We start from the raw sequence: 13,909 nt of genomic DNA, 5'->3' as shown, positions 1-13,909 counted from the left end.
GTTGTAACATAAGTTGCAACATAGCCCCTGATCAGCGACTTGACTCGAGTTCTAGTTACGCTATGCGGACGACCTCAAGACCCATCAACCTCCCGGTCATGCTTAGTCCGAGTCGATGCAGCCAAATCTCCCGATCCCGACTGCCGGCAACTAGCCTACCTCCTCAGTTCCTCATCACGCAGTCCCCTCGCAAGGGGCACACGTCCTTGTGCGTCTTCAATGAAACTTGCCAAACTTAGTCTTCAATCCACCTAAATTTGGTCTTCAAAGATTCTCCAAACTTGATCTTCAATTCACCCAAGTTTGGTCCTCAAATCTTGCCGTTAATAGACTTCAATGATTCTCATCAAGGATTCTTCAAATCATATCTTCATTCACACCATGAATAGATCTTTCTTTAATTAAGCTCCACCATATTTAGTCTTCAATCAAATCACCTAAATATGGTCTTGATATGATCTTGTCTTCAAGTTGTAATGCATTGCCAAAAATAACTCCACCAAGATCTTTAAGATAGCTTCACCATGATCTTCAAGATATTTGGCTCCATGTTAGAGACTTACTAAAAATAGCTCCATCAAGATCTTCAAGATGTTTGCCTTGCACTCCAAGTCTCCTTGCCATGTCACCATGCTTGCCACATCATCAATTATGCTTTGTCACCTTCGTTGCCACGTCACTTGGTCTAGGTGTCAAATCATGCCAATAAATAGTGCGGTTGCACTAACACAAACATACAGTAAAAACATATTCTAAAGCAATACATAACATTAAGATAACTTTGGGATGATGTGAATCCCAATTCAAAGTAGTTCACGAGCCTTCTACTGCAGCATAGACCAAGCTGGTAGCTTGTACAGGAACCTGGGGAGCAGACTGCAGTGGCTCTAGCAATGTGTCTGATCAAACATCCTTAACATATATAAGTGAAAACTATTAAAATAAATTCACAAGTTTTTCATTCTTCTCAAACTTGCATATATGGGTGTGTGTTAATGAGGGCATCAAGGCTGAGTTAATTGACTAATTTTCACAAGCTTTCATTCATCTTAATTTAATTTTATTCTTCAATTAAAGCTCATTTCTAAGCAGTAAGGGCCTCAAATTCTCATATCATAGAAATAGATAGATAGCTAGCTAGCACCACCACTACTTTAACTTTCATTGTTTGTCTCTGTTTTTACTGCAAATGTGGCAATCATTGGGATCTTCTTTGCTTCATGATACTTAGGGTTGTAAACGAGCCGAGCCGAGCCGAGTATCACCAGGCTCGAGCTCGTTCGAGCTATTTTTTTTTGTGCTCGAGCTCGGCTCGCTAAAAAGCTCAAGTAGCTCGAGCTCGGCTCGTTTAAGCTCGATTAGCATGTATACATAAGTATTTTTGTAATTTTATATAGGTTATATAATTATGTATTTTTGTAATTTATATATAAATAATTTAATATTTTATATATAAAAGCTCGTTTAGGCTCGCGAGCCTCACGAGCTGAGTATTTTTGGGCTCGAGCTCGGCTCGTTAACATAAACGAGCAGCTCGAGCTCGGCTCGGCTCGTGAAAAATCGAATCGAATTCGAGCATTGACCGAGCCGATCTCGAGTAGCTTACGAGTAGCTTGGCTCATTTACACCCCTAATGATACTTAATTTTTGTATACAAAGTTCATGCAATACATGTTCTTTCTTGTTGAATTGAAATTTATATCTCATATAACATACTCAATGTAATTAAGTTGGAATTTATTTTTTGGGATTGAAAAAGCACTAAGAACTTACGGCATTCTTGTGCATACATGTATGTGCTTGCACATGGACTAATTTTTAAATTTTTCAATTTTTTCATTTCTCTTTTATTTGATTGACTTAATTTTTCTCTTAAAAAATTTCTCTTATAAGTAGAAATCACAGTTTCATGTGCTTTTAACTCCCGGCCTTGTACCTCTGTTCTTTTTTATTGTATTCCATCTAATTGCTCGGCTTTCTTTCATGGTCTTTGTAACTCTACCAAAGTCCTTAAACCTCACTGCTGGATCAAAAATGTAAACCCAAGTTGTACCTCTGTTCTTTTTTATCCTTGGTGTTGGGATGTTCCACTAGCTTTCAAACCGGGTTTTTTCAATTGCAACCTTAACTTGAATGATCTTAACCTGTCTGATTTCATCAGTGGTTCCTCCTGGGACTTTTGTAAATTAAGAACTCTTTTTGGTGATTATACCCATGATATTATGGATAACCTTGGTTCTATCAATTTGTCTTCTTCTAATCTTTGGGTGTGGTATCCCGTGGCCCCAAAGCTTAATACTGCTTCTAATGTTTATCATACCTTAAATAAGAACCTGTTTGTTACTGATCCTTGGATTGGGTGGAAGATGCTTTGGTCCATTCGGACAGCCCCTAGAGTCAAACATTTCCTCTGGCTGTTATTTAAAGGTCGTCGTCGACTTTTGAATTTTTATACTCTATTAATCTTAGCCCTAGATCTCCCTGTCCTCTCTGTGGGATTCATCTGGAAAGCATTGTCCACATTTTTCTTAATTGCTCTTTTGCTCAAAGTGTTTGGGCACATACTGAGATGCTTATTGGTCATTGTATTAATTTTGTTGGTAGTTTCTCTGATGGGTTTTGGCTTACACAGTCTGGGTGTAATGGTTTTGTTAAATCTGTGATTGCTGCTGTTGCTTGGCATATTTGGAAAGCTCGTTGTCATCTGATATTTCGGAATAACCGTTCTAATGCTGGGAGAAATGCTCACACTGCTCTTTGTTTTGCTAAAAACTATTTTCATTCTCATATTAAATTTTCTGGTCAGGGGCTGCTGTTGAGTAATTTCTCGGCTGCTGATGGCCTATTTCTCTTCTTAGCCACTTCTCCTGGCTCCAATCCTCAGGTTTATAATGCTGGTTTTTTCTGTGTTTCTAGTCAATGTAATGTCATTTTTTCAAGATCTTGTCCATCTTCCTCGTCCAATTGTTTGGCTGCGGAGCTCAATGCTATGTTACATGCTCTCCAATTTGCTGCATCTAGCATGTACACAATCTAATACATTTTTGTCTCCAATCTGGATGTTCTCCATGTGTTACATACTACTGATACTACTTGCTCATGGCGGCATCGACATCAGATTAATTCGGTCAATGATCTTCTCTTGACGGCTGGCTCTCCTCAACTCATCTCTGTGCCTCGCATTTGGTTGGGTCTGGCTCTTCGGCTGGCATCTCATGCAGATAACCTTCATCTTATTACACTTTTCTTGGTTGGGCGTGATCTCCCCAAATGGATTATGAAATCATTCACCTCTCATGGTTTCTCTTTATAGTTGCTTGTCCCTTGTGTGTTTCTCTTTTGTTTTTGCTTTTTCTTGTATTGTTTTTTGTTTCTTGTTTGTGCTTTGGTTTGTAATTATCTGAACCTTTGTAATTTCCGTTTATTCTAATAAAATTAGCTCTGTGAGCTCTTCCCTAAAAAAATATAAAAAAAAAAACTCCCGGCCTTGTGAGAAACTGCCTCTATCTTAACATGTACCTTGGAATGCATTCCATATTCCTATTTTGTTCACTTCATAATGAACTTTTTTTTTTCCTTTGATAATGGACTTTTTGACTCCTTATCTTCGGAAAAATTAAAATATTTAATGAAAAATCAATGAGTGAGCAATAATAGGCACAATACTATAATAAAAAAACTAACATCAAATTCAAATTAAAAAAATCAACTAAATTATCTAAAATTTAGTGAAACAAGAGATAGCATCATGTGAAGTACTAACTCATTGTATGTACTAACTAGTGAGACTTTGAAGACTAATTTTTAACTCCAGAAAACAAAAACAAGAATTTCTTTAATTCAAATAAATAGTACAAAGTTCTCCAAATTATCAATTGACCATTATTAATTTTATTTTGAAATCAATTAAGGAATGCTTTATTTTATTACTTAATTGTCACTAACAAATGATTTTTTATGTTGACTCATAAATAACTCTGCTAAAAAGATAAAGAAGTCATTGAAAACCAAGGATTTTAATTGTCATTGATGAATGAGCTTTTGGTTCAGCTTATTGATAACCCCACTAAAAAGATCAATAAGCCAATGACTACCAATAGCTTATGAATGGCACTCTGACAAAACATTATTCCAAAGCAAATCACATGGTTAATCAAAAGAAATTCCCATTAATGTAATGAAAGATGCTAATTTAGAATGTCTCTTCTTGGAAATTGAAGATGTTAATTTACAAGATGCTGCATAAAAATGTTCTTTCCTTGGAAGACGTTAACTAAAAAGATGCTACTTAAGAATGTCCCTTTCTTTGAAGAAGATGTTAAGTAACAAGGACATGTAAGATGCTAATGAAGATCTCTTCCTTGAAGTGTATATAGATATAACAAGAACAAGTAAAATGCTAACAAGGAGATCTCTTCCACCCTGTGCACACTCATAATTAATCATCCTTGAGCAACCATGACAACCTCCACAAGAGATTCCCATGAGATCATACAGCCTGAACTCAATCCATGTGAGAAAAACAATGGAGAGAGCATCACGACATCCTACGCTGGGGAAAGAGAGAGAAAGATGATAGAGAGCAAGGAAGGGCTATGGAAGGCATTCATTGAAGAGGAAACGAAGAAATTAAACCTTAAGTATTATCAAGACCAAATGGTACTAAAAATGTCAATATTTCAATTGCCCGCATACGCCACGTCAATAACACCTAGATTTGTTTCTTTCGGCCCCTTCCACCATGGTGAACAAAACTTGAAGTTTGCCGAATATTGGAAACAAATGGCAGTCCTAAGATTTATTTCAAGGACTAATCAGTCCCTTGAAGATCTTATGGGAGAGATGATAAAAGCCATGGAGGAATTACAAGCAAATTATGCACTTTTAGAAGACAAGTGGAGAAACGATACAGAATTTGTGAAACTCATGATTTGGGATGGTTGTTTCATGTTAGAGCTTCCACGAAACGATCCTAGTACATCTTTCATCTATGATCATCACTTTGGTGGCCATGGAGGTCAGGACAGACTTCCTCCTAGGGTGTGGGACGTGCTTTTGCTGGACAACCAATTGCCTCTTTTGGTTATCAAGGTGTTATTACAAAAAGAGGCTGATAGCACCAAACAACGACAGCCGGTAAGTTAAAGATATATATATATATATATATATACATGCATACATAATATTAAAAAAATTGATACTCACAATTTTTTAATTTTTTTTTGAAAAAAAATGTATATACCACTTCAATTAGGAAAAGACACTCACACTTACAATTGTGTTGATCAATTTATCAAAATAATAATAAATAATATTATTTATTATTATTAATAAAATTAGAAATTATTTATTATATTTCTCATGTAGAATTGTTTAAAGTAACCAACAATCTCTTATCCTATTAAAAATAGTCCCCTGGAGGATGTTGATGTCTCTTATCCCTTAGAGATAGAAGGTGAGGACACATGCACTCCTAATTTATTTACTTTGTCAAAAAAAAAATTTAAAATATTGTTTTAATTTAGTAATTTATAACAAGTTTTTTCAATTTAAATATAAAATAAGTATTAAAAACTCTTTATGTTATATCATGACTGTTCCTTTTTTAAATTAAATTATTTTAGAAGTGCCTTTAGAATTTATAAATATGAGGTTTTTTAATAAATATGAACCAGTCATGAGATTATATTCTCAATTTTTTATTTAAGAAGAAAATGAAATACTAATTCTTCTATTATATGCATGATGAAATAGAAAATTTTTAACATAGTTTTTTTAAATAGTATTATTAAATTAAACTATCTCATGTTATATTTAAAATATAACATATAAAGAATAATTTATTATAAGAAATTAATAGACTATCACCTTATTTAAAATCGTTTTATTTTGTTTGTTTTATTAAGTGGGTTTAATAGAAATCAGTACAACTTAAAATTTTCTCTCCCCTTCATTTAAATATTCAAATTTTTTAATCCTATCTCATCGAACATAACATAATGATTGATTTTCTTCCACACCAAAGACGATTTTTTTCCCACCTGTGAAATTTTTTTTTTTTTAAATTTCACAATGGAAGAATTCCAGCCTTTTCAATGGATATCCATATATATATATCATGTGTCACAATGTGTCACATCCATATATTACATGTTTAGTTTAGTGTATTTAATCTTATTAATTACCATATATTATTAATTAAAATTTAAAAAAAAAACAATATTAAATAAATCTCATTATATGTCTTTAATATATATGCACCTCTGACCTCTTCAACTATGTTTTTTTATGCATATTGTTATCAAAATGTTCACACAATATAACCTTCCTGTTATTACAGTTTATATGTATACACTTTATATAAAGTAATGTTTTCAATATTGAATGCTTAATATATAAATGTTTCGTTGTATTATATAATTAACATCCAAAGGTAATAAATTGTTTGTTTTGCGCAATTGCATCATATACGGTCGAAAACACTATATTAGATTAATCAAGTCTGATAACAATTATTATATAACCAATTATGCAGACAGACCAAGAGATCAACAATCTGGTGTTCAAGTTATTAGGAATGGAGGGCATGCATGACACCATCTCTACTCTTGGTTTACACATTCTTGACTTATGTAGAAAAGGCATGACCGGACCACTTACCCGTACTGCTTGTAATAACAACGAATTACGTCCTCAAAAGAAAAGTCGAGCGTCGGCTCTTCTTACCACATACATAATGAGTATGGGTTGGTTTTTCAAAACATCGACCATTTTTTACAACGCATGCAGTGGGTTATTCAAAACAATAAAAGGCATGATCCAAACAATGCCTTCCCTAGGAAAAGCACAAGGAAGCTGTTAGTGTAACCGCATTATTATTGACATGATTTGACACATAGTCAAGATGACGTGGCAACCTGTGTGACGTGGCATAATTGATGACATGGTAATGCATGATGACATGGGAAGGAGTCTTGACTTGGAGGCAAATATCTTGAAGATCTTGGTGGAGCTATTTTTAGTAAGTCTACAACTTGGAGGAAAATATCTTGAAGACTATTTGAAGACAAGATCATATCAAGACCATATTTAGGAGATTTGATTGGAGACTAAATATGGATGGAGCTTAATTGAATAAATACCTATCAATGGTATGATTTGAAGAAATCTTAATGAGGATGATTGAGGACTATTAAGGGCAAGATTTGAAGACATGCCTATTGTTGGCATGATTGGTTGATTGATTGAAGATCTTTCTTGTGAAGATTTGAAGACCAAACTTGGAAGATTGAAGACTAAGTTTGGCAAGTTTCGTGAAGACGCACAAGGACATGCGTCCCTTGTGAGGGGATTGCGTGATGAGGAACTGAGGAGGTAGGCTAGTTGCTGGCAGTTGTGATCGGGAGATTTGGCTACACCAACTCGAACTAAGCAAGACCGAGAGGTTGATGGGTTTTGAGGTCGTCCGCAACGTAACCAGAACTCAGTCAAGTCAGCAGTCAGGGCCATGCTGCAATTCATGTTACAACAAGAGTTGCAACAGCTAATTTCAGAAGGTTTTTAAATTAGTAGCCGTGGAGATTCTAAAAGAGGTATGTGCTATATTTTGGACGTTGAGGTGTCTATATAAGCTACCTTGCTCTTAGATTGGGTGTGCGACCAGAGCTAGGGAGAGTGGGTGCACAAGACAATCTAGAGAGGATAGTGATCTTTGTTTGTGAGTGTTGAGTGACAAGTGTTTGTACTCATGTATTTTCATCTCTTTTAGTGGATTGTTTATCTCCGGGCTTAGCCCCCAGACGTAGGCTAGTGGACGCCGAACCGGGTTACCAACGTCGTGTGTCTTTTTCTTTGTTGCTTTGTGTGAGATTTCTATGAGTGTTTGAGTGTTCCCTAAAATCCACAAACCACACCGGAGGAACTAACAGAAGCCATGTACCAGCATCATCTCCATTAGTAGAAAGCAGACAAAATTTCTCCGCAGCGAAGTTGCACGAGTCTAGAGTGATATTTATGAAATCCCCAAGCAAGAAGATAAGAGACATAAGCTTTGACAAAGACAGACATCCTCATGCTCCCATCCCTCAACATCGATGAAGCCACAAAGGCCACCTTCCTCAGCCTCATGCTCTTCGAGCTACTCCACTTGAAGCCGCAAGGGGATCTACTAGGGCAACTCAACGAAGTAGTCCATGCATTTTACCAACTCTTGAAGCAACTCCCCCAACTCTTAGAGCAACTCCCAAGGCAACTTGACAAGAAATTCCAAAAGCAATCTGAACATCCCGATGAAATCAAAGGCAAGTCGAAAAGCAAACTAAACACTCATGTTGTAATCCAAAAGGCTATTAAAGGCAAAAAGCATGGCCAAATCAAAGCGAGGTCATCTCCGATGAAATCAAAGGGAAATACTCCAAAAGATATTATTATACAGGCGATTGAAGCGATCGACGAAATCAACATAGAAATATTTGTTCAAGGTACTTTTTTTTCACTTGTCCATTTTAATTTAAAAGTTTGAAAATATAAATTTGATTTTTTAATTCTACCGAATCATTGAATTTGAGCGGAAATTTGAAAAATCCGATTAAAAGCTTATGAGTTAAAAAAATATTTTTTTAGAGGTATAAAAATATCAAAGAAATTTTTAAAAAGTTATATAATATGAATCAGTTGAAAGTTACATGAAATTATAATTGAATTAAATGTCATAATTACGAGGTTAGGACTGAAGGGGTGTTAAAGAATCTTATTATAAGTTTTTGATAAAAAGTGGATAAACCACATTCATTAAAAGAGAAGGAACAGTACAAAACAAAGACTAACAACAAACAACCACAAGAAGTGGAGAACAAACCACACCAGCCGAAGAAACAACAGAAAAGGAAACCGCAGAACCCCCACCCCGAGAGGCAGGGTCCACAGGGGAGAAACACCAACATCAGAAGCTAAGCAGCACCAGGGGGGAAGGAGGCACCGAGGGGACACACTCCATGTCCCTAGAAGTGAGGAACTCTAGGCTCCGCTTGACCGTCTTCAAAGGCTCATCAAGTTTAGCTCTCTTGGAATCTGGAACTGCATTCGACCAAAGTAGAACCATATGAACAATTTTAATAATAATTGTAACAGTAGCGGCACAAGAAGAAAAAAAAATGCGTGCATTTCTTTCAAGCCAAATGTTCCATGTAATTACTCTAATAGGCAAGTCCCAAAAAGGGGAAAGGGATTTTCTAATTGAAGAACGCCAGTTCCCCCATAAATCTTTCAAGGAGTTCGGGCTCCCTCGGACCTCGAAGAGCTGTCCGAAGAACCTCCAAATGTGCACTGCCACAGGGCAATGTGTAAATAAATGTTGTGAAGATTCCACATCAGCATGGCACATCACACAAGTAGGAGTTGGGAAAGGATTGCAACGCCTCAATGCTAACTTTTCCAAAGTCAAAATCTTATCATCCCAAGCTAACCAGTTGAACAGGTTAACCTTCTTGGGACAACAACTCTTGAGAATGATAGGAGTCCAGCAACACCGAAGACCTCTATCATTCAGGAAGCTGTAAAAGGATTTGATAGTGAAGGTTCCATTCGAGGTTAATCGCCAGAGCCTTCGATCATCAGCCAAGGGTAAAGAAGATCTGAGGTTGTCGAAAACCCTTCTAATTATAGGGGAATCCCCCAGCGGAGTCCCTCCCAACTCCTCAACAAGCTCTCTCACTGTACCCTCTTTATTGCTAGCAGACCGGTAAAGGTGGGGCCAAATGTCCGCAGGAGCGCGACCCTCAACCCAGTTGTCAAGCCAGAAAAGGGTGGTAGCCCCATCACCCACGGAAGAAACAACATTAATCCACGGCGGGTAGCGATTGCGGGATCTTGTTCTCTGAGGAAAGAGTTTACGCCCTGTGCTTATGAAAAAGATTCGATGGGCGTCCCTCTGAAATAATTTTTTTATGAAGATAGCATCCCCGCACCACCTATTGCCCGAGAGGATCTTCCACCACCATTTCCCCAGGAGAGCCATATTGAAAGTTTCGATGTTATGGATGTTCCACCCTCCCTGGTCCCTAGATCGACATAGTCGATTCCAGTTAACCAACCTAATTTTCCGCTGCTGGGACTCCGGACTTGACCACAAGAAATCCCTCCTGATCTTGTCAATGCTCTTCACCACCCAGCGATGAAGTTTGAAGATCGACATCCAGTAGGTGGGAATGGCCGTTAGCACTGAGTTTAGCAGCGTGAGTCTTCCCCCTAAAGAAAGAAGTTTCGATTTCCAAAGCCCTAACCTCGCCGAGACTTTATTTATAAGAATATCCCAATCACGCTTCGAGGTCCATCTCCCGAGATGGGAACACCCAGATAAGTAAGGGGCAAGGTCCCCTTACTACAATGCACGTCTCGACCACATAGGGTCGTGGTTCCAAATTCTGCTTGAGGTATATAGACAAGATTTCTCATAATTGACTGTCAACCCCGACATAATTTCAAAGATGTAAAGAATCGACAATAATGCGGAGGTCTTCCCTCACGAAGTCATGATGAGGAGATCATCCGCATACTGAAGATGGCACATCTTAACACCCGAGTTATTTAATGCCACACCGTGCAAAATACCCGAGCTTAAGGCGTTGTTGACTATAGAACTAAGAACATCCACTACTAGATCAAAAAGCAAGGGGGATAGGGGATCTCCCTGTCTTAAGCTCCTTTGGTACCTAACATAGCTGCTTTGCATGCCGTTGATAAGGAACTTAGCCTTAGAGGAGAAGAGGATAGACTTAATCCAGCCTACCCATCTATCACTAAAACCACGGGCTCTTAATAGATTTAGTAAGACGTTCCAATCAACTGAGTCGAACGCTTTGGTAAAATCCACCTTTAGAATCAGGCCAGGCTGACGGTTCTGTTGCATAAAGAAAATCAGTTCCTGGGCTGTGGAAATATTATCAGTAATGCACCGACCTTTGATAAAAGCAAACTGCGTCGTGTCAATCAACTTATCAATATTTTTCCCCAGTCTTGTTGCCAAGATCTTTGAAAGAATTTTGAGGGTAGAGTTAATAAGACTGATCGGGCGGTAATGTGAAGGATCCTCCGGGGATTGCCTCTTGGAAATTAATGCAATATTCGACCAATTAATTCTCTCAAGGTTAGCCCTACTCCAATAGAAGTCCTCACACAATCTAAAGATGTCATCCTTGATAATATCCCAGAATTTTTGGAAGAAAAGAAGGGACAGACCATCCAGTCAGGGTGCCTTCTCCGCAGGCATGCCAAACACAGCAGCCTTGATTTCCTCCAGAGTGAAGGGGGCACCAAGATTGGAGAGATCATGATGAGCTTTAGAACCAAGCAACTCACTCTAGACAATCTGATGACGATGTGTTTGAGCTGAGCCGTAAAGGTTCTGTTAGAAGGAAGTGAAGACCTCACCAATTCCCCTTATGTCCATGACTTTAACATTATTCTTCAACACCCAGGGGATGAAGTTCTTATTTCGCCTCCCATTAGCAACTGCGTGGAAGAAGCCAGTGTTCTCATCTCCTTCTTTAAGCCAGGTCACCCTAGCTCTCTGCTTCCAATACATCTCTTCTTGCTTAAGGATCAATCCTAATTCCTCTTTTAAGTTAGTCTCAGTGGTAGAATCCATTGTCGAAAGAGGATGGGATTCTGTTGCCACATCCCACCTCTCAAGATCATGCAATAAGGATAATTTCTTAAGTTTGATCGAACCAAACTCGTATTTTGCCCAATGTTTAAGTCGTTCCTTGATACTCATGATTTTTTTGGCTACAACAAAAACACCACAGCCAGAAGGCTGGGTGGAGTTCCACCACTCCTTGATCAGGTCTGTAAAATTTTCCGCCAAGCACCAAGCCTGTTCAAAGCGAAAGGGGTGAGCAATCGGGGTATGAATGCCCGATTCAAGCCTAATCGGGACATGATCCGATCCCAGCCTAGGGAGACAATTTTGGAAGACCTTAGGAAACAAGGCCACCTAGTTGGAGTTAACTAAGAAGTGATCTAACTTCACCCAAGTCGGGTTAGTTTGACCATTAGTCCAAGTGAAACGTTTCCCAAAGGATGGTGGCTCCAGGAGTTGCATGTCACTCATAAAATCTTGAGCCAATCTAATATCCTCCCTATTGTAAAGACCATTAGACTTGTCCGAGGGTGAAAAAATAGAGTTAAAATCTCCACAAATGACCCATGGTATCTCTAAATTAGGCTGGCAGGTTCTAAGTTCGTTCCAGAACCCAGGTTTCAGATGCCTGGCATTAGGACCATACACGGAAGTGCAGACCCAAGACACGTTGTTAGTCTTATTTCTAAATTCCATTGACAAATAGAAGGAACCAGTAAAAAGCATCTTCCCATCAAAAAGTATACTATTCCATCCAATGATAATACCCCCAGCTGTGCCAACAGCTGGGATGGATGAGAAGCGGTCCAATCGGGCTCTACCAATGGAACGCCAAATGAATAGATCGATCACCCCTAATTTTGATTCTTGCAAACAACAAATGTCCGCACGATGAAGCTACAGAAAGTCCTTAACTAGGAATTGCTTCGAGGGCATTCCTAAACCTCGTACATTCCAGTTTATAATATTCATAAACAAACTAATTCAAACCGGTGACAGGCCCTGAACTAGAGGGACCTGCAGCATCCTTAGAAAGGGAAGATCGATTTGATTCAAGCATACGTAAATGAGCAAAGCAATTATCTCTATGCAATAATGAATCGATGGCGTGGCAGTGTCCTTCTTCTTAATTGTTCTAGGTGGATGAGAGACGAAACCTGCCTCCCCATTCCAACGTGATGAAGGCTTCTTCCTTCTTTCGCTTCTATGAGCACCATGGGAGATGTCATTAGTTTGACAATTGTGAAGTAAGCGGTGAATTTTTTCTTCAAAATCAGTCCCAGAATCATCAGTCTACAGACTCTCTGAACTATCTTCCTCATTGCCCAGGGTAGCCACCCCTTGGTCCCCGGTCTCTTTTACTAGCTCATCATCCTGGTTATCAGAACTCCAGATTTCAAGATTATCATGTTTATCAAGGCACCCTTCATGATTGGAGCGAGCAGTGATATCCGAAGTGAATTTGATCGGTACCAGTGTCTAAATTCCATGAAGGAAAACCCAATTGAAATTGGATGGGGGATTGAGCTGCGCAGGTGGATGTGAAGGATCACAAAAGACCCCCTCATCTAGTGGAACCACCTAACCACATTTATCTATTTCAGGTCCAACTTGCTGAGTAGCAGGGAGCATGGGCTGCGAGCTTATTGAAGGCCCACGGTGAGAGAAGGGGAGGCGAAGCATGCTTCTCCCTTGCTAGCCCAATAAAAGGAAGGGGATCAGAATCCTCCACTGGGCTTGCCATGGTGGGCCCACATTGCTTACGAATTTGTGATGGGGAGGGGCCCGGTGAAGAAGCTCTAATCTCTTGAGAAATCGTAGAAGGTTCTCTTTGCAGAGCGACATGTCTCTCCCCATTCCCAGCTCACCTGGTGCGCTAGCTTTGTCGTCCTGGAGTGTAGCAGGAACAACCTCAGCCAATGCCGTTGCGACAGCACCAACCACATCGCCATCACCCTCTGAGCCATGCAACGTACTTAGTCCACCGGATAAAACATCATTCACCTCCGAACGGTCCTTCGGTTCTGACCCGGCGGATAAAACCATCACCGGATTAAACGAGTCTGTCTCCCGGCTAACCTCCAGTCTTGGAGGCATCGTTCAAAACCCGGGAGCCCCGCTCACCGGTCGGGTCTCTAACAAACAAACAATCCCTGGGAGCCAAGCTCACCGGCCGGGGACACCCTCTCTAGTTCTCTACGGACCCGGGAGGCGGAGGTCACCCGAGACAGTCAAAGAAGCTGCCTCTCTTGGTCTCCCACTCCTGCTAGT

The 13,909-nt window shown here is 39.2% G+C and overlaps 2 protein-coding genes across 2 annotated transcripts; one reads left to right on the top strand and one right to left on the bottom strand.

Annotated features, from left to right (window-relative positions):
- Positions 1-4,458: 4,458 nt before the first annotated feature.
- Positions 4,459-5,145, top strand: LOC120257034. Its single transcript, XM_039264676.1, has one exon. The coding sequence runs from the start codon at positions 4,459-4,461 to the stop codon at positions 5,143-5,145; it is 687 nt and encodes a 228-aa protein (XP_039120610.1).
- Positions 5,146-8,941: 3,796 nt separating this feature from the next.
- LOC120257033 lies at positions 8,942-10,192 on the bottom strand. The gene is made up of 2 exons (XM_039264674.1): positions 9,244-10,192; positions 8,942-9,075 (listed from the first exon to the last, which is right to left on the bottom strand). The coding sequence occupies exons 1-2, from the start codon at positions 10,190-10,192 to the stop codon at positions 8,942-8,944; spliced, it is 1,083 nt and encodes a 360-aa protein (XP_039120608.1).
- Positions 10,193-13,909: the final 3,717 nt, after the last annotated feature.

Source organism: Dioscorea cayenensis, unplaced genomic scaffold, assembly GCF_009730915.1.
Source record: "Dioscorea cayenensis subsp. rotundata cultivar TDr96_F1 unplaced genomic scaffold, TDr96_F1_v2_PseudoChromosome.rev07_lg8_w22 25.fasta BLBR01001812.1, whole genome shotgun sequence".
NCBI classification, from domain to species: Eukaryota; Viridiplantae; Streptophyta; class Magnoliopsida; order Dioscoreales; family Dioscoreaceae; genus Dioscorea; species Dioscorea cayenensis.
Note: the sequence above shows the minus strand (reverse complement) of the source record. Positions and strands in the feature narration are given on the sequence as shown.